General features: G+C 46.3%; 1 protein-coding gene across 1 annotated transcript in view; it reads right to left on the reverse strand.

Annotated features, from left to right (window-relative positions):
• Positions 1-16451, reverse strand: part of aspm (assembly factor for spindle microtubules) — a 25140-nt gene extending 8689 nt beyond the window's left edge. Inside the window, exons 1-20 of the mRNA XM_084163799.1 lie at positions 16123-16451; positions 15714-15857; positions 14033-15518; positions 13669-13764; positions 13428-13529; positions 11808-11954; positions 11022-11261; positions 10784-10851; positions 10548-10689; positions 10278-10408; positions 9970-10145; positions 9701-9846; positions 6572-6657; positions 6211-6423; positions 5808-6039; positions 5576-5718; positions 5253-5381; positions 4923-5117; positions 328-4680; positions 46-195 (exon numbers count right to left, since the gene is read on the reverse strand). Coding sequence (XP_084019925.1) covers positions 46-195; positions 328-4680; positions 4923-5117; positions 5253-5381; positions 5576-5718; positions 5808-6039; positions 6211-6423; positions 6572-6657; positions 9701-9846; positions 9970-10145; positions 10278-10408; positions 10548-10689; positions 10784-10851; positions 11022-11261; positions 11808-11954; positions 13428-13529; positions 13669-13764; positions 14033-15518; positions 15714-15857; positions 16123-16416 — 8673 coding nt within the window. The 5' untranslated portion in view covers positions 16417-16451. The remainder of the gene's footprint in view (positions 1-45; positions 196-327; positions 4681-4922; positions 5118-5252; positions 5382-5575; positions 5719-5807; positions 6040-6210; positions 6424-6571; positions 6658-9700; positions 9847-9969; positions 10146-10277; positions 10409-10547; positions 10690-10783; positions 10852-11021; positions 11262-11807; positions 11955-13427; positions 13530-13668; positions 13765-14032; positions 15519-15713; positions 15858-16122) is intronic.
• Positions 16452-17953: the final 1502 nt, after the last annotated feature.

Raw genomic sequence — 17953 nt, forward strand, 5'->3', positions numbered from 1 at the left:
TCAGTATGGAATATTATTAGCAGTAGTAGTTGATTGATTACTAACCTGAATAAGAACAGCAGACTTCTTCATTTCCAGGTACTTTGCCCTCTCTCTTTGGCAGAGGAGATGGGCCCTGAAACATTCCTGTATTAAAGCAGCAGATGCCCTTTGACGCTGGAACCGTCGCCTCTCTACCATTCCACGGTAAAATGCCTGTATGGAAAAAGGAACAGTAATTTTAGTCAACTACTGTCCAATTTTGGCATGTAGTTACGGTCTTTTTAATAAATCCAAAGAATGTTTACATCAAATAGACTATAGAGGAAAGAAGACTTTGGTACACACCTGAATTGTGACTGCACTTCTCTTGAGCTTCTGGTACCTCTTGAGTTGGATGTGTCCACGCACTCTGGCCTGCAGCGTTTGGACACTGGTCAGGGTCTTTAGGTACAGGGACCGCTGCTCTCTCTGGACCTGCCAGCTTCTGTAGTGCTTTTGGAGAGTCGCGGCCGCTGACCGACGCTTCAGGAAACTCCTCCTCGCCGTCCAAGCCCTGCAGTGAGACTGCAGCTTTACTGTGCTGGATCGCAGGGTCAGATACTTCCTCCGTTGGATGGACATGCGTATCACGGACTGGATCATGACCGCCGCACGTTTGCGTCTCGCCAGCCTTCTCGCCAGTGTTCCACGGATGGCTGACTGAAGTTTCACAGCAGCTTCTCTGATGGCCAAGTAATCGTCCCTTTGTCGTCTGAGCACGTTGCATGACCTGTACCATCTTTGGATCGTGACGGCAGAGGCTTGTGTTTTGGTGTACCGTGTCCTTGCCTGGTGTCTTCTGAAGGCAGACTGGATCGACACAGCAGCAGCTTTTTCCTTCAAGAAGCGTTGTCGTCCGATGCTCATCATCAGAAATGACTGAATCTTCCTGGCTGCTCTCTTCTGTTTTGCCAGCTCCTTTGCTTGTTTTCCCCTGAACAAAGCCTGAAGGTTTATCACAGCATTTCTCATCTGATGGTAGTTCTCCAACTGAGAGTTTCTCAATCTTTGAGCTCTGAATCTTTGCTGAAGAACACTGGCTGCCCAATGCTGCCTCCTATAAGCAGACTGCTGCTTGTGCATCCTGAAGTTGGCCTGGATCACAGTGGCAGCTCTGTGCATCTTAGCAAAGTCTTCTCGAACGCGATAACCTCTGAAAGCTGCCTGAAGGACTATGGCAGACTCTCTGAGCTTTATGAATCTGTCTCGGTCTAGTTTCATTTGAATGTGAGATCTGAAGTATCTCTGGATGATGATGGCAGCAAATCTCATGGCCTGGAACTTGACTTCCTCTCTGTGCCTTCTGAAGACAGCCTGGATTGTGGTGGCAGCTTGATGTTGAAGACTGATCTCCTTTCTGTCTCTCTGGCCTCTGTAGGCTGCTTGGAGGAGGATCACAGCACTACGCATTCGTTGGTAGAGCAGCATCTGCTGTTTTGCTGCAACAGTGGCACGATATTTATGTTGAATGGCAAGGACAGAGGATCTCAAGGAGAGGTACTGTCGGCGTAAGCAGTGAGCCCTGTAACTTCTCTGGAGAACACTGGCGGCCTTGTGCATCTCTCTAATGCGCAGTCTTGATCGCATGCCCCGGAAGGCAGCCTGTAACACGATAACAGCATTCCTCTTTACACTCAGTGCTTTCCTGTCTTCAATCATCTTCTTGTTGGCTCTGTAACGAGCCTGCACTGTGTTCACAGCCCACTGAAGCCTCTTATAGTGCGCCCTCTGCAGGTGTTTTCGGACATGAGATTGAATGAGTATGGCTGCTCTGCGTTCAGTCTGCAACTGCTTCCGGACCTTCTTCCCTCTGAAAGCTTCCTGAAGGACTATGGCAGACTCTCTGAGCTTTATGAATCTGTCTCGGTCTAGTTTCATTTGAATGTGAGATCTGAAGTACCTCTGAATGATGATGGCAGCAAACCTCATGGCCTGGAACTTGACCTGCTCCTTGTGCGTCCTGAAACTGGCCTGAATCACAGAAGCAGCTCTGTGCATCTTAGCAATGTCTTGCCGAACGAGATACCCTCTGAAAGCTGCCTGAAGGACTATGGCTGAATCCTTCAGTGTCAAGAACTCGTCTCGGTCTTGTTTCCTTTGAATGTGAGATCTGAAGTATCTCTGAATGATTATGGCAGACAGTCTCATGGCCTGGAACTTGACCTGCTCCTTGTACATCCTGAAATTGGCCTGAATTACAGAAGCAGCTCTGTGCATCTTAGCAATGTCTTGCCGAACGAGATACCCTCTGAAAGCTGCCTGAAGGACTATGGCAGACTCTCTGAGCTTTATGAATCTGTCTCGGTCTAGTTTCATTTGAATGTGAGATCTGAAGTATCTCTGGATGATGATGGCAGCAAATCTCATGGCCTGGAACTTGACTTCCTCTCTGTGCTTTCTGAAGCCAGCCTGGATTGTGGTGGCAGCTTGATGTTGAAGACTGATCTCCTTTCTGTCTCTCTGGCCTCTGTAGGCTGCTTGGAGGAGGATCGCAGCACTGCGCATTCGTTGGTAGAGCAGCATCTGCTGTTTTGCTGCAACAGTGGCACGATATTTATGTTGAATGGCAAGGACAGAGGATCTCAAGGAGAGGTACTGTCGGCGTAAGCAGTGAGCCCTGTAACTTCTCTGGAGAACACTGGCGGCCTTGTGCATCTCTCTAATGCGCAGTCTTGATCGCATGCCCCGGAAGGCAGCCTGTAACACAACAGAAGCATTCCTCTTTACACTCAGTGCTTTCCTGTCTTCAATCATCTTCTTGTTGGCTCTGTAACGAGCCTGCACTGTGTTCACAGCCCACTGAAGCCTCTTATAGTGCGCCCTCTGCAGGTGTTTTCGGACGTGAGATTGAATGAGTATGGCTGCTCTGCGTTCAGTCTGCAACTGCTTCCGGACCTTCATCCCTCTGAAAGCTGCTTGCAGAGCAGTGGCTGCCCTACGCTTCAACAGATAGTCCTTCTGGTCTTTTCTTATCATGGCCACATCCCTGCATCTCTGTTGACATAGTAGAACAGCAGTTTTGACCGCAAGGAAGCGTTTCCTGTCCCTGAAACTGAGGAACCTCCTCTGAATGACCACGGCTGCTTGGTGCATCCTAGCAACCTCCATTCTTGCTCTGTGACCGCGATACATTGCCTGAATCACCACTGCAGCGGACTTCATCGAGGTGTACCGCTGCATCTGTAGATCTCTGAGCCGATTGGCCCTGTAATGCTGCTGTACGATGATGGCCGCCACCTTTGTGGCAAGATAGGCCAAACGCGCTTTGTGCATCCTAAACTGAGCTTGGATGACTGTAGCAGCGTCGCGTTTTGTCCTTAGGTCTCTTCGGACTCTGGATCCCCGGTAAGCAGCCTGTAGCTTTACTGTGTCCCATTTCAACTGTCTGTACTGCTCTCGCTGTGTTCTGCCTGCTACAAGAGCCCGGTATCGACTCTGTAGGACTATAGCAGCACGTTGCAGCAACACATATCTTCTTCTACAGAGAAAGACTCTCACTGCTGACTGAAGGACAGCGGCGGCCTGGTGTTTTTGTCTCAGCTCTTGCCTGACTCTCATGCCACGGAACCTGGCTTGTAAAGTAACAGCAGCTTTCTTGACCTGGAGATACTCGGTTCGAATTTCTTTCCCTGCCCTATAAGCTCTATATTGGCTTTGGATGGCCAAAGCAGCCTCCTTTCTTGACCTGAACTGTGACTGCAACACATGTCTACGGTAAGAAGACTGAATGAGTGTGGCACATTTATGCAGTTTTTCAATCCTCCTCCTCTCTGCCCTACCTCTCCAGATAGCTTGTATTCTCAATGCAGAATATTGGAGGGCCATATATTCTTTTCTTGATTTCTCCCCCAATAGCCTGGCTCTAAATTGCTGTTGGACAACAATTGCTGATTTTTTCAAGGACAAGAATTTCCTTCTGGCCACAAACTTCTTGAAAGCTGTCTGGATGACTGTGGCTGCCTGATTCTGTTGTTGCGTTAGTCTCCGAGCCGTATGTACACGATAAGCGGACTGTATGGTAACAGCTGCACATCTCATTTTCAGGAACTGTTGCCTCCCTGCATCTCTTTGTACAGAGGCCCTGAACCAACGCTGAATCACGACCGAGGACTGTCTCATCGTTGCCATCTGTTTTCTGACCGTGCTTGCCCTAAAAACACTTTGGATGACAGTGGCAGAGTGATGCTGCAGTTTTAATGTCTCAAAGTTGTGTCTCTGTGCATGACCTCTACACCAAGCCTGAACGAGAATGGCGCTCCGCTGGATGCTAACGTACCGTTTTTGGCACCTGTGCATTCTGTAGCGAGACTGAATCTTTAGGGCAGCCGAGGTTCTTCGGGCCATTTTGTCACTGTGCCATTTCTTAAATGCAGATTGTATCACTGTGGCAGCATGGTTCTCCCTCTGCAGTCTCCGAGTCTTCCGTCTCCGATAGTTTCTCTGGATTTTGACAGCTGCTGATTTCAGTGAGCGGTAACGTTCACACTCTTTCCTTGCCCGAGTCGAGGCCCTAACATGCTTCTGAATTACTGTTGCGGCCCACTGGGTCCTTCTGTAGGTAGCGACCGCCATCTTCATCCGCCAGAGAGCTTGAACTTTAACAACGTGCAATCTCAAGCGCTGGTAGTTTTTCAAGGTAACATGCTTTTTCCATTGTGCCTGTAAGACAAGTGAAATGTGCTTAGATTACTCAAACCTATTAGCAGTTATCATTACTGTTCTAGATCTTTCCACAGTGACGCAAACTGCCAGAGACTGCTTTGCATACTGTAACTCATGCATGTAGTATAGCTACAACTAATGGCGAGCAGGTCCCTTAAGTATGAGCACGATGGGTGGGTGGGTAGGTAAGTAGGAACAACGGCCCATCTCTGAAATTATAGAATACTAAAGAAACATACTTGGATTGTGGTGGCAGCAGCAACCTGGAGAGCCCCGAGTAGAGCCCTTCTCCTCAGTGTCAGGGCGTTCCGTACCGAGTAGCCCCTCCATGCAGCCTGGATGCGGATGGCTGCAGCGGTCTGACGCACAGCTCTGCGTCTCTGAAGAAACTGCCTGACCAGCACCTGGATCTTCCCTGCAGCTATAGTCCTTTCCTATACCAGATGAGGGGATAGGTGAGATGACAGAAGTTTTTCAATGTACAAGAGATCAGAAAAACACAGAAAAACAGTAAGAGGATGTCAGGACTAGTTGTCATGACTTTTAGAGGTAATATAGACAAGACGCACCTGGTAAAGCTTCAGATCCTTCTTCAGCCGGTACTTTCTCCAAGCTCCCTGGATGACCCTGGCAGCACGGGTCTCATTCCGCAGGTCCAGAAGACGGGCACACAGGAAGGACAGGTAACATGTCACCACCTGGAACAGATAAACACAGATCAAATGGGTCTGGAAACACTTCAGAGATTCAGCATACTTGTCCAAAAAAAAAAAAAAGGCACTGACAATTACAAGAATATATTGAAGTGAATGAGTGTTGAAACAGTTCCCAAGTTTTCCCTGAAAAGAAATGCACACAGTCAAGCCTAGGTAGATCATAAAGCCCCTCCCACCTTCTCATTGGGGATAGTGTTTGACATGTCAGCTGGGTTGATCATGGCAGGAACCCCTCCCAGGTCAGACACTGCAGTGTTGACAAGCCTGAAGTTATTCTTTTCATTCTCCAGAAGCTCTTTGAACTCCATCGATGGCGACTCTGGGCATATTCACAATACATTATAGAAAAATCAGTCATTTACCGGTCCGTTTTCTTATTACACAACTAAAACTTTTTAACTGCTTCACTGAATGGATGCGTTTGGGAAGAAATACCATTTTGTGTGGTGGGCCAGGTGTCAAAGGAGTTGTCCGAGTCGCTAGAGGAGCTGTTGAGTTCGACTCGTCCTCTCTGGGAGCACTCCACCGTTTGGGTGGTGTTGTGGCTGACGCCGTTTGCTGGTAGGTGGCTGGGGTGGTAGTGATGGATCAGGTAGCAGAGGACACGACCGTCTGAGAACGACACCGTGAAGTTCTCTGCCTGGAGAGAGACAAGAGATACACATTTTGAATTCATGTGAAGTGTATAGAGTTGTTTAAAACGTTTTATTTTATAAATCACATCCACAACCATTCCCTGAACATTGAGTACGCCTGCATTTCTTTAAAAAAGAGATGAGAAATTTTTGAAACAGGTCACCAACACACTCACCATCAAGTGGTAGAACTGACAGACAGCATTGACCCAGTCCATGAGCAGAGTGATCTTTGAGCTACTGTGTTCGAACAGGGGTCTAGGCTTGGCAGTCTTCTGCAGCACACCTTTGTCGGCCCTCAGTGAGGCCAGCCTCTGTTTGGTTGTCCAGGTGTGTTTAAGGAAACTGATCTCTTCTCTCAGCTGGTCCTCGTCCAGAAGCACCTCCACCTGGACAGAAGGGGGGGGGGAGAGTTCATTCATGAAAACAGAGTGGAATGTGGGAGAAAAAGTGTTGTGTTATTGTAAATGGGAGTGGATGAAGCCGAGGAGGGGACGCTTATCCAAAGTCAGTCAGGTTATGAAATATGAAACGTACCTGGAAGGTAAAGATGATCTTCCACAGCAGGCTCAGTGTCTTCTCCCTGTGTCCATCCACAATATCTCTGGAGTCAATGACAGCATCTGGGAGACATAATGGCACTTAGTTAAAGGGCGACTGCACTACCTGATTTATTTATTTTATTACTCCTTTTTCGTGATATCCAATTGGTAGTGACAGTCTTGTCCCGTCGCTGCAACTCCCGTACGGACTCGGGAGAGGCGAAGGTCGAGAGCTATGCGTCCTCCGAAACACGATCCTGCCAAGCCGCACTGCTTCTTGACACACTGCTCGCTTAACCCGGAAGCCAGCCGCGCAAATGTGTCGGAGGAAACACTGTACAACTGGCGACCGTGTCAGCGTGCATGCGCCCGGCCCGCCACAGGAGTCGCAAGAGCGCGATGGGACAAGGACATCCCGGCCGGCCAAACCCTCCCCTAACGCGGACGACGCTGGGCCAATTGTGCGCCGCCTCATGGTCTCCCTGTCGCAGCCGGCTGCGACACGGCCCAGGATCGAACCCGGGTCTGTAGTGACTCCTTAGACCGCTGCGCCACTTGGGAGGCCTTGCACTTCCTGATTTGGCCTGGTTTTAGATTTGGTTCATTAAGAAATGCTAGCGGCCAAGACTTAATTAAAACAAGAGTTGGTTCAGGGTGTGGTTTGATGCAGGTGTCTTGTGTGTGTCCGCAGGTGGGAAGAGTTAACCAAATAATTCACCCAATTAGCTTCAGCCGGCTGATGTGCGACCATGGCAAAAATCGGTTTAACTTTGGATAGCCCATCTCTGGGGATAGTTCATTTCATTTCATTTTAGTCATTTAGCAGACACTCTTATCCAGAGCGACTTACAGGAGCAAGTAGGGTTAAGTGCCTTGCTCAAGGGCACATCGACAGATTTTTCACCTAGTTGGCTCGGGGATTAGAACCAGCGACCTTTCGGTTACTGGCACAACGCTCTTAACCACTAAGCTACCTGCCTCCCCAGGGACCGTCAATAAATTACACAATGTAATTGAGACATTTTCATGTTGCATATCTTTTAGTTGTTTCATTAAAAGCCTTCAATATTTGTACAGTGGGGGAAAAAAAGTATTTGGTCAGCCACCAATTGTGCAAGTTCTCCCACTTAAAAAGATGAGAGGCCTGTAATTTTCATCATAGGTACACGTCAACTATGACAGACAAATTGAGAAAAAAAAATCCAGAAAATCACATTGTAGGATTTTTTATGAATTTATTTGCAAATTATGGTGGAAAATAAGTATTTGGTCACCTACAAACAAACAAGATTTCTGGCTCTCACAGACCTGTAACTTCTTCTTTAAGAGGCTCCTCTGTCCTCCACTCGTAACCTGTATTAATGGCACCTGTTTGAACTTGTTATCAGTATAAAAGACACCTGTCCACAACCTCAAACAGTCACACTCCAAACTCCACTATGGCCAAGACCAAAGAGCTGTCAAAGGACACCAAAAACAAAATTGTAGACCTGCACCAGGCTGGGAAGACTGAATCTGCAATAGGTAAGCAGCTTGGTTTGAAGAAATCAACTGTGGGAGGAATTATTAGGAAATGGAAGACATACAAGACCACGGATAATCTCCCTTGATCTGGGGCTCCACGCAAGATCTCGCCCCGTGGGGTCAAAATGATCACAAGAACGGTGAGCAAAAATCCTGCAGAGAGCTGGGACCAAAGTAACAAAGCCTACCATCAGTAACACACTACGCCGCCAGGGACTCAAATCCTGCAGTGCCAGACGTGTCCCCCTGCTTAAGCCAGTACATGTCCAGGCCCGTCTGAAGTTTGCTAGAGTGCATTTGGATGATCCAGAAGAGGATTGGGAGAATGTCATATGGTCAGATGAAACCAAAATAGAACTTTTTGGTAAAAACTCAACTCGTCGTGTTTGGAGGACAAAGAATGCTGAGTTGCATCCAAAGAACACCATACCTACTGTGAAGCATGGGGGTGGAAACATCATGCTTTGGGGTTGTTTTTCTGCAAATGGACCAGGACGACTGATCCGTGTAAAGGAAAGAATGAATGGGGCCATGTATCGTGAGATTTTGAGTGAAAACCTCCTTCCATCAGCAAGGGCATTGAAGATGAAACGTGGCTGGGTCTTTCAGTATGACAATGATCCCAAACACACCGCCCGGGCAACGAAGGAGTGGCTTCGTAAGAAGCATTTCAAGGTCCTGGAGTGGCCTAGCCAGTCTCCAGATCTTAACCCCATAGAAAGTCTTTGGAGGGAGTTGAAAGTCTGTGTTGCCCAGCGACAGCCCCAAAACATCACTGCTCTAGAGGAGATCTGCATGGAGGAATGGGCCAAAATACCAGCAACAGTGTGTGAAAACCTTGTGAAGACTTACAGAAAACGTTTGACCTGTGTCATTGCCAACAAAGGTTATATAACAAAGTATTGAGAAACTTTTGTTATTGACCAAATACCTATTTTCCACCATAATTTGCAAATAAATTCATTAAAAATCCTACAATGTGATTTTCTGGAAAAAAATTCTCATTTTGTCTGTCATAGTTGACGTGTACCTATGATGAAAATTACAGGCCTCTCTCATATTTTTAAGTGGCAGAACTTGCACAATTGGTGGCTGACTAAATACTTTTTTCCCCCCACTGTATATGATTTTCTACAATTTATAATTGGTTTTGAAGTTAAGTCATTGAAATTTGGAGCTATTATCCAATGTACATTATGTAATTTACTGAGGGTCCCTAACTAGCCCCATAGGGATATCCAATGTCAAGCCAAATTGACCATTGTGATCTGGTCGCATGCAGCTGTGCTCTGAATTGATGATTACTTGTGTGCTGTTGGCAGGATTAAAATAAACCCAAGAAAAACTGTTACGGTACCCTTCATTCCGTGACATTCTATTTTTTCCTATCATCTTGTAAATCTGTTTTAGACGAGACTGACTTTGACTGAAATTATCCTATTCACTCTAGGTAGTACATTTTGGGGTAGTCGCTCTTTAATCTTCACAGGGACACCTCGCTGTCTAACTAGCAGAGTTTATCATTCATTTGTTATTTTGTCAAATTTTATTTAACAACAATAAAGAATTGGAGAGAAAAAAAAAAACAGTGTGAACTTACCATGCTCATCCTTGAGGTCAACCCCTCTGGCTCTGAGCACCTGCAGGGCTAGGTCAACGTTGTGGACCTTCTGCAGACGACTGATTGCAGGCATCCTCAGTTTACGGGACAGGCTCCAGTCCTGGATGAACAGCTCCATCACACGCCTGACAGAAAAACATACGGCAATACAGTCACCAACCCTTAACCTGGAGAGCCAACACTTTGTGCAGGCTTTCTTTCCAGCCTAACAGTGACACCAAAAGGATGGGTGTGATAATGTGTCTTACACTAGACGGATTCCACACTTCAGGTCGACGCCCAGATTCTTGACAGCGAAGTTGAACTCATCCAGAGGGGTCTGGACGTGGGAGACCGGTAGGCCCATGTAACCCAGGTGACGGGGGAGGATCCCCTCTCCACTCAGGAAGTCCCTGGAGAACGCCAGCAGCAGGTCCTTGGTAGTCTGGAGAACATAAAACAATCAAGAAATCAACGAGAGGTACTACAGGGGCAAAGGAATGAAACCAGAAAGAGCGATTAACATCTGTCAGACAGATTACTTAATTTGTGGCCACAGGAGTTGGTGTCACCTTACCTTGAATTCTGCATCCATGCAGAACAGACAAGGGTCGTGTTCGATCATCCTGGACTCTTTGGCCTTATCCAGGAAGCACACCATGAGGAGAAGCTTCTTCAGAGTGAAACGAGACAGCGCCTCCTCGTGGCCTGCACAAAAGAGACCAAAAACAATCAATGACCAACTAATATAATACACTTCATAGCATCTTCCATTCAACAGAAAAATATATGAAAATAGCAACAAAAAAAGCTGAACATAATGGCAGACAGGAGAGCAATGCATTACCATCTTTATAGAGGTTGGGTACTTTGGCATGTCTGAACTCTGCAGCGATGTCAGGGTTCCACAGCAAGCGTTTCAGAATGAACATGGCCAGGCCCATGACGTCACTGTTGCTCTCCAGCGAGATCATCTCCCCGTAGATCGTCTGAAAACAGGTTGCATTTCATGAGACTTGAACAAGGACAATAGACATTTAGGAAAACGTAAAACAAATAAAACCATTATATGACTGACTGTACCTCAAGTCCAATCCGTAACCAAAGAGGATTGTAGGATAGAAGCCAGTTGAGAACCTTTTGGCGTTCCCCTACAAAAACAAGTTCAACAAAAACTTTGCATAGGCTTTTGGTCCTGAACCTTCGAATATGCATACTACTACTTAGAAAAGACATACAACTTATAATTGAATTTGAGTATTAACACATCCATATGAATCAGACTAGGTTACATATGTCTAACACCAGCGTGCATACATACCGATGTCCTTCCAAAGATGGCGGTCCTTGCGTACCAGTAGCCTTCTAGCCTCAACCTCCAACTCCAGCCTCTGGATGGCTTTGACCATGGGCTCGGAGGTGAAAAGCTGGCAGGCGGAGCGACGCAGCCGGTTGAGCCGCCGTCTGGCCGTGTACGTACTAAACGACATCTCCTCTTTGGTGGGAGCCTCGTTGACGGCAAACTTCTCATTACCGCCCATCGCCAGGGATACAGCATTCACTACACAGAAAGAGAGACGGAGAGATATGAAGCAATGGAATTCTGTATAATTTGTGATGTTTCGCATAGATAGAGCAAGATATGAGCAAACAGATTATACAAATACATACATTTTTTATCTTACCTACGAATTAAAACCACTATTTGAAAATTCTGCATCATGCCATCAATTGGCTATCATGCCACAAATGCCCATGGGTAGCAGTGTGCCAAGTAGGAAGTTGTCATCGAGCGTGTGGCTGACTGGTCTATAGGAGGGCCAGTCAGTGAATAAGAACAGCGGTGCCTCTACCAGAGCTCTAGCACACCAAGACAACACGTCATGGTGAGACAGTCTCGGGACTAACAGTACTCCTTTAATTTAATAATATAATATGCCATTTAGCAGACGCTTTTATCCAAAGCGACTTACAGTCATGCGTGCATACATTTTTTTTGTGTATGGGTGGTCCCGGGGATCGAACCCACTACCTTGGCGTTACAAGCGCCGTGCTCTACCAGCTGAGCTACAGAGGACCACGTCTTTCCTATCCAGGTGAACATTACCTTTGGTGACCTCCGTGTTGACCTTGAAGTCATCAGGGGTGAGGACGTAGTTGATCCACCAGGTAAACCCAGTCTCCTGTTTCTCTATCCAGCGCTCGTCATAGAACATGTTCTTCGCAGCGAACGGCATCGGATGTCTTGGTATGGCTGCAAGAGACAAGTATATTCCGTAAGTGACAGCACATGGAAATATAGGACACGACAGTGGATTAGAGCGCGAGTGAGATATATATATATATATATATACACAAACTATGTGGTCACCTGCTTGAACATCTTATCCAAAAATCGTGGGCATTAATATGGAGTTGGTCCCCCCTATGATGCTATAACAGCCTCCACTCTTCTAGGAAGGCTTTCCACTAGATGTTGGAACATTAGTCCAGGCTCTGTCGTAGCCGGCCGCGACCGGGAGACCCATGGGGCGGCGCACAATTGGCCCAGCGTCGTCCAGGGTAGGGGAGGGAATGGCCGGCAGGGATGTAGCTCAGTTGGTAGAGCATGGCATTTGCAACGCCAGGGTTGTGGGTTCGATTCCAGTATAAAAAAATAAAAATGTATGCACTCACTAACTGTAAGTCGCTCTGGATAAGAGCGTCTGATAAATGACTAAAATGTAAATGTAAACATTGCTGCAGGGACTTGCTTCTATTCAGCCACAAGAGCATTAGTGAGGTCGGGCACTGATGTTGGGCGATTAGGCCTGGCTCGCAGTCGGCGTTCCAATTCATCCCAAAGGTGTTTGATGGGGTTGAAGTCAGGGCTCTGTGCAGGCCAGTCAAGTTCTTCCACACCGATCTCGACAAACCATTTCTGTATGGACCTCGCTTTGTGAACTAGGGCATTGTCATGGTAAAACAGGAAAGGGTCTTTCCCAAACTGTTGCCACAAAGTTGGAAACACAGAATTGTCTAGAATGTCATTGTATGCTGTAGTTTTAAGATTTCCCTTCACTGGAACTAAAGGGGCCTAGCCTGAACCATGAAAAACAGCCCCAGACCATTATTCCTCCACCAAACTTTAGTTGGAACTATGCATTCGGGCAGGTAGCGTTCTCCTGGCATCCGCCAAACCCAGATTAGTCAGTCGAACTGCCAGATGGTGAAGCGTGATTCATCACTCCAGAGAACGCGTTTCCACTGCTCCAGAGTCCAATGGCGGCGAGCTTTACACCACTCCAGCCGACGCTTGGCATTGGTGATTTTAGGCTTGTGTGCAGCTGCTCGGCCATGGAAACCCATTTCATGAAGCTCCCAATGAACAGTTATTGTGCTGACGTTGCTTCCAGAGGCAGTTTGTAACTCGGTAGTGAGTGTTGCAGCCGAGGACAGACGATTTTTACGCGCTACCCGCTTTAGCACTCGCCGGTCCCGTTCTGTGAGCTTGTGTGGCCTACCACTTCATGCAATAAAATGCAAATGAATTACTTAAAAAGCATACAATGTGATTTTCTGGATTTTTGTTTTAGATTCCGTCTCTCACAGTTGAAGTGTACCTATGATAAAAATTACAGACCTCTACATGCTTTGTAAGTAGGAAAACTTGCAAAATCGGCAGTGTATCAAATACTTGTTCTCCCCACTGTATATATATATATATAAAACAAAAGGGCTAGGTTACCTGTTTGACCAGGCATGATGAATGTGAGCTTGGACTGGGCCACAGCTACAATCTTTGCAGTTTTTACAGATGAGCCACCAAGAGATTTCAAAGACTGCGCACCTATGATCAGAGTAGAAAACATAAAGACATGCAAAACTCTTCCACATGGAAAATGGCCTACTCATTTACCAGTACAATACATCTATGGTTTCTGTAGTGTACTGTCCTGTATTTCCTGTTGTAGGTCAAGTTTTTGTACCTCGCTGGCCAGGTTTTGGAGCTGGCTGCTTGGCTCGGGCAGGGGATACAGACTTTGGAGCCCTCATGGATGAGGCAGAAGTAGTACGCACAGAAGCTGAAAAACAAGAATACACACAGATCACATCATTTAAGAAGTATAGACCAGGGAATATGAAATATTCTAAGCAATAGGCAAGTTGTGACTGCACAGGGTTCACATAGGCCCTACTACTCCACAGCAGTCCATTAGAGTGCTGCCACACTCGTTAAGGGAATAGTGCTCAGCTGGAGCTTGTTCCCCTAGTCCTGCTGCACCACACAATTCAATCATTAGTTTACAGAGAATACTGAGGACATTTCAAAATCAACATTTACTAACTCACCTGATGTTTTTGTCTGCTGCCTGTGAGAGGAGACACTGAACCCCTTCTGCTGAGCTGGTCTGTTGGGTGCCTTCACCACTGTTGACACCCTACTCCTTTTCACATGGAACGTTTTCGCTGCAGCATCCTCCACTTTCTCCCCTCCATCCCTCAGAAACTCATCGCTCTTCCTCTTTTTGCTCCGCACCACCCCCATGTCAAACTGGCTCTGGTTGTAAACAGGAAACACGTCTGCCCGGTCAGGTAGAGGTTCCACTGTTGGTGCTGCCTGGAGCCGAGTGGCTCCCAGAATGGACTCATCCTGGCCAGGGTGCTGGGGGCCACCGGTAAGGGGGGTCAGGGGCAGAGGAGAGCTGAGGGAGAGGTTGACTGGAGCAGGGATATCATCCAAACAAGCTGGGCTAAGGGAAGCTGACTCCAGCGCCTGCAGCCTGGCCTCCCGTGGGGAGATTGTTAATGGAGAATCATAGAGTCTGTTTAGGCTTCCATCAGAGTTGATGACAGGGAGACCAGGGGTAACTGTAGTACCAGGGTTTGACTCTGAATGGCCACTTTCCCAAGACAACTCCAGTGTTTTCTCCAGGAGACGGCGCCTGGAGGTTTTGATTCTCCTCACCCCAGGACTGCTCACCTGGATAGGGGCTGGTTTGCTTTTGATGACTGTGGAGGAGGTGAAAGTAACCTTTTTGGCTTTAGGAACAACTTCTCCAACCTCTATTCTGCCCTCCTTGTCAGTAACAAGTTCTGGTTTGATGAAGAAGGTTAGTCTAGGCTGTGGAGGTTCTGACTTGATGGGGCTTTCAGGCAGGGCTTTCAGATCAATCACAGATTTGTCAGGGCCACAATTCTTCTCTCCATTTGTTGTCTCCAAGGAGTGGGAGAAATCAAAGCTAGAGCATGCGTTTGGAGGACTTGCGCCAACCACATGAGTTAGATCAGACTCAATCAAGGCCAGTGCATCTCTCACAGACAACACTGGTGTTCCGGCCAACACTGTATGGCTTATGTCAGCAACAGCGTCATCAATCACATGGGCTGGGCTCTGTATAGACTGAATACGGGGCATCAGCTTTTGAAACCTGTCTGGAGTGCCCACAGGGGACACAGTCATGTTCAGTAGTCTGGTGAGGTCTCTGCACTCAGGTGTGCCTACTGGGCAACTGTAGCTGGCTGCTGCATCAGAGGAATCGATTATATTTGCAGCGGGGACTAGAAAGACGACAGGCGAGTTCTTTTGGACATTGTCAAAGCTCAACTGACCCAACACATCCTGCTTAAACTTCTGCCCTTCAACAGGTGTGCAGGCTTTTTTGTTGAGTGAAGCGAGTGGGCTCCGAACCTTCTCCCGTCTGTACTGTGGCGTCCGGGACACCTGGAAGGTCTTGTTGGCTGCCATCTTCAGGGAAGACACAGAGTTTTTTTTGCCCCTTGGAGGGGCTGATAGATCAAACGCCTTCTTGCTTTTGATTGAGTCCCACAGACTCTTCTGTAACAAAGGAATAAATAACATGAAGTGGTTTGTAGTTATGTATAGAGCATTTGTGACGCTTTGAAATAGTTAAAATGACATTGTATTTATTAGGCTACATGTTGATATTAGTGTGACTTAGCTAGCTATGTTGCAAAACATAACGATATGCATACAATAGCTCGGCTATATAGATTCTAAAAAGTAAGTTACCTTCCTCTTTTTAGGTGCGTCTGCCCTTCCTAGCAAAATGGCTTGGTGTTTGACCACCCCATTGGCAATGAAAGTGATCAGCTCTCGAATACCACCTTCATCTATCGGTGTCCAAGTTATTGTCAAATTGACACGTTCCTCAGGCTGCAAAAAAAAAAAGACAGGGGAAATAACGTTAACTAACTAAGGTTAAAATGTATGGATAGCTAGCAAGTAGAACTTCAAACAAATCTGTGACAACTGTTGGCTAGCTGGCTAGTTAGCTTACGTTACATCTGACAGCTAACAAAACAAACGTTAACTTAGTGACTGTCATGCCAACTAGCCCCACTCGTTGACATCTAACGTTAAGTTAGCTAGTTATATTATTGTATTTGAGCACACGCTAGCTAGCTATAATTTCCCTTACCTGAATTGTAAATCGGGTTTGATCCACGGAAAAGCCTTTCGTCGATGCAATCTTATCAATTGTCACCTCTATGGTTGCATCTTCAACGGGATTCTCAATGCAAAGAACTGAGGATTTGGAAGATCCCAACTTTACATTTCCAAATGTTACAAACGGAGCCCTTGAAAACTGAACTAAACTCAAAACTGGATGCGAGCTATTGTTTTCTTTATTGTCATAAGAAACACCCGATGAATCTTCTTTCTTGATGGGACTAAAATCCAGGAAACCTCCACTAGCTGAGAACTGAGCCATTTCCAAAATTCTCTGTAGAAATCAATGCAAGTCGGTCACCGGACCATCTCAAGAAATATCTAGCTAATGAACGTAGTTATTTCCCTTACTATTCACTACAGCGAGCTAAACGCTAACTGACTGAAAACACGTTTCTCTGTTCGCAGTTACGTTCAGTTTGAATTTCGCTTTAGTTTGTTAGCCAATCATATCGTAGGTTGGCCACTTCACGTTCCAATCGCTGTGGGGTAAACAATGACTGGCCAATCAGAGATCCTCAGAATGTTTAAACCGCCATAAGCCACGCCCACTCTGATATCCAGGAAGGGGGCGAGGTGAAGAGGGAGAGTTGATATGATATTTTGTAGCAGTTCTTAGCTAGAAGTTCAAACCTACAGTGGCTGTGCATTTACGGTTCAGACAGTTTATTCCCGATTCTTATCACTTAAGACAACATTCAGGTGTGGCTATGTCTTCCACATAGCCTACTAAATTAGTAAATAAATGTTGATACGTGATACAATGCTTGTTGCTAGGCCCTGTAAACGAAAATAATTTCAACCATATAGTGAGTGTGCTAAATTTGGCCTTCTGATGTCCCATTCAAAAGTTGACCAGTGTGACAAATGTTGCACAAAATCATGTAAATGAAATTTCATTGACTGGTACATGATTTGTGTTTGATTGAGTTGTGTGTGTTGTATACAACATCTGTACTTTTTTCGAATTAGGCCTAACGTGTTCAGGCTCTCAGTTGGCGATAAGAGAAGCTAGGCTATTCAATACAGTGTTGCAGCAGCAGAAGACAGCATCCTAGGCTACATCTTCCCTCATGGTTAGGCTATTCAGTGCAGTGCTGGAGCCTGAAAGAGCCATTCTCATTCTGTATGAAATATGCACCTTTTCCTCCTTCCCATCCACTTACATTTATATTACAGTATTTCAACACTGACAGACCATCTCACTTACAGTGGCTTGCGAAATTATTCACCCCCCTTGGCATTTTTACTATTTTGTTGCCTTACAACCTGGAATTAAATTGATTTTTTTGGGGGGGTTGTATAATTTGATTTACACTACATGCCTACCACTTTGAAGATGCTAAATAATTGTTTTTGTGAAACAAACGAGAAGTAAGACAAAAAAAACAGAAAACTTCAGCGTTCTTCTATTCACCCCCTCTTTTGAGCCACCTTTTGCAGCAATTACAGCTGCAAGTCTCTTGGGGTATGTCTCCATAAGGTTGGCACATCTAGCCACTGGGATTTTTGCCCATTCTTCAAGGCAAAACTGCTCCAGCTCCTTCAAGTTGGATGTAGTCCCCTGTAGCTCAATTGGTAGAGCATGGCGCCAGGGTTGTGGGTTCGTTTCCCACGGGGGGCCAGTATGAAAAAAATGTATGCACTTACTAACTGTAAGTCGCTCTGGATAAAAGCATCTGCTAAATGACTAAAATGTCAAATGTAATGGGTTCCGCTGGAATCTTTAAGTCATACCACAGATTCTCAATTGGATTGAGGTCTGGGCTTTGACTAGGCCATTCCAACATATTTAAATG

This window comes from Coregonus lavaretus, assembly GCF_964263955.1.
Source record: "Coregonus lavaretus genome assembly, chromosome: 6".
NCBI classification, from domain to species: domain Eukaryota; kingdom Metazoa; phylum Chordata; class Actinopteri; order Salmoniformes; family Salmonidae; genus Coregonus; species Coregonus lavaretus.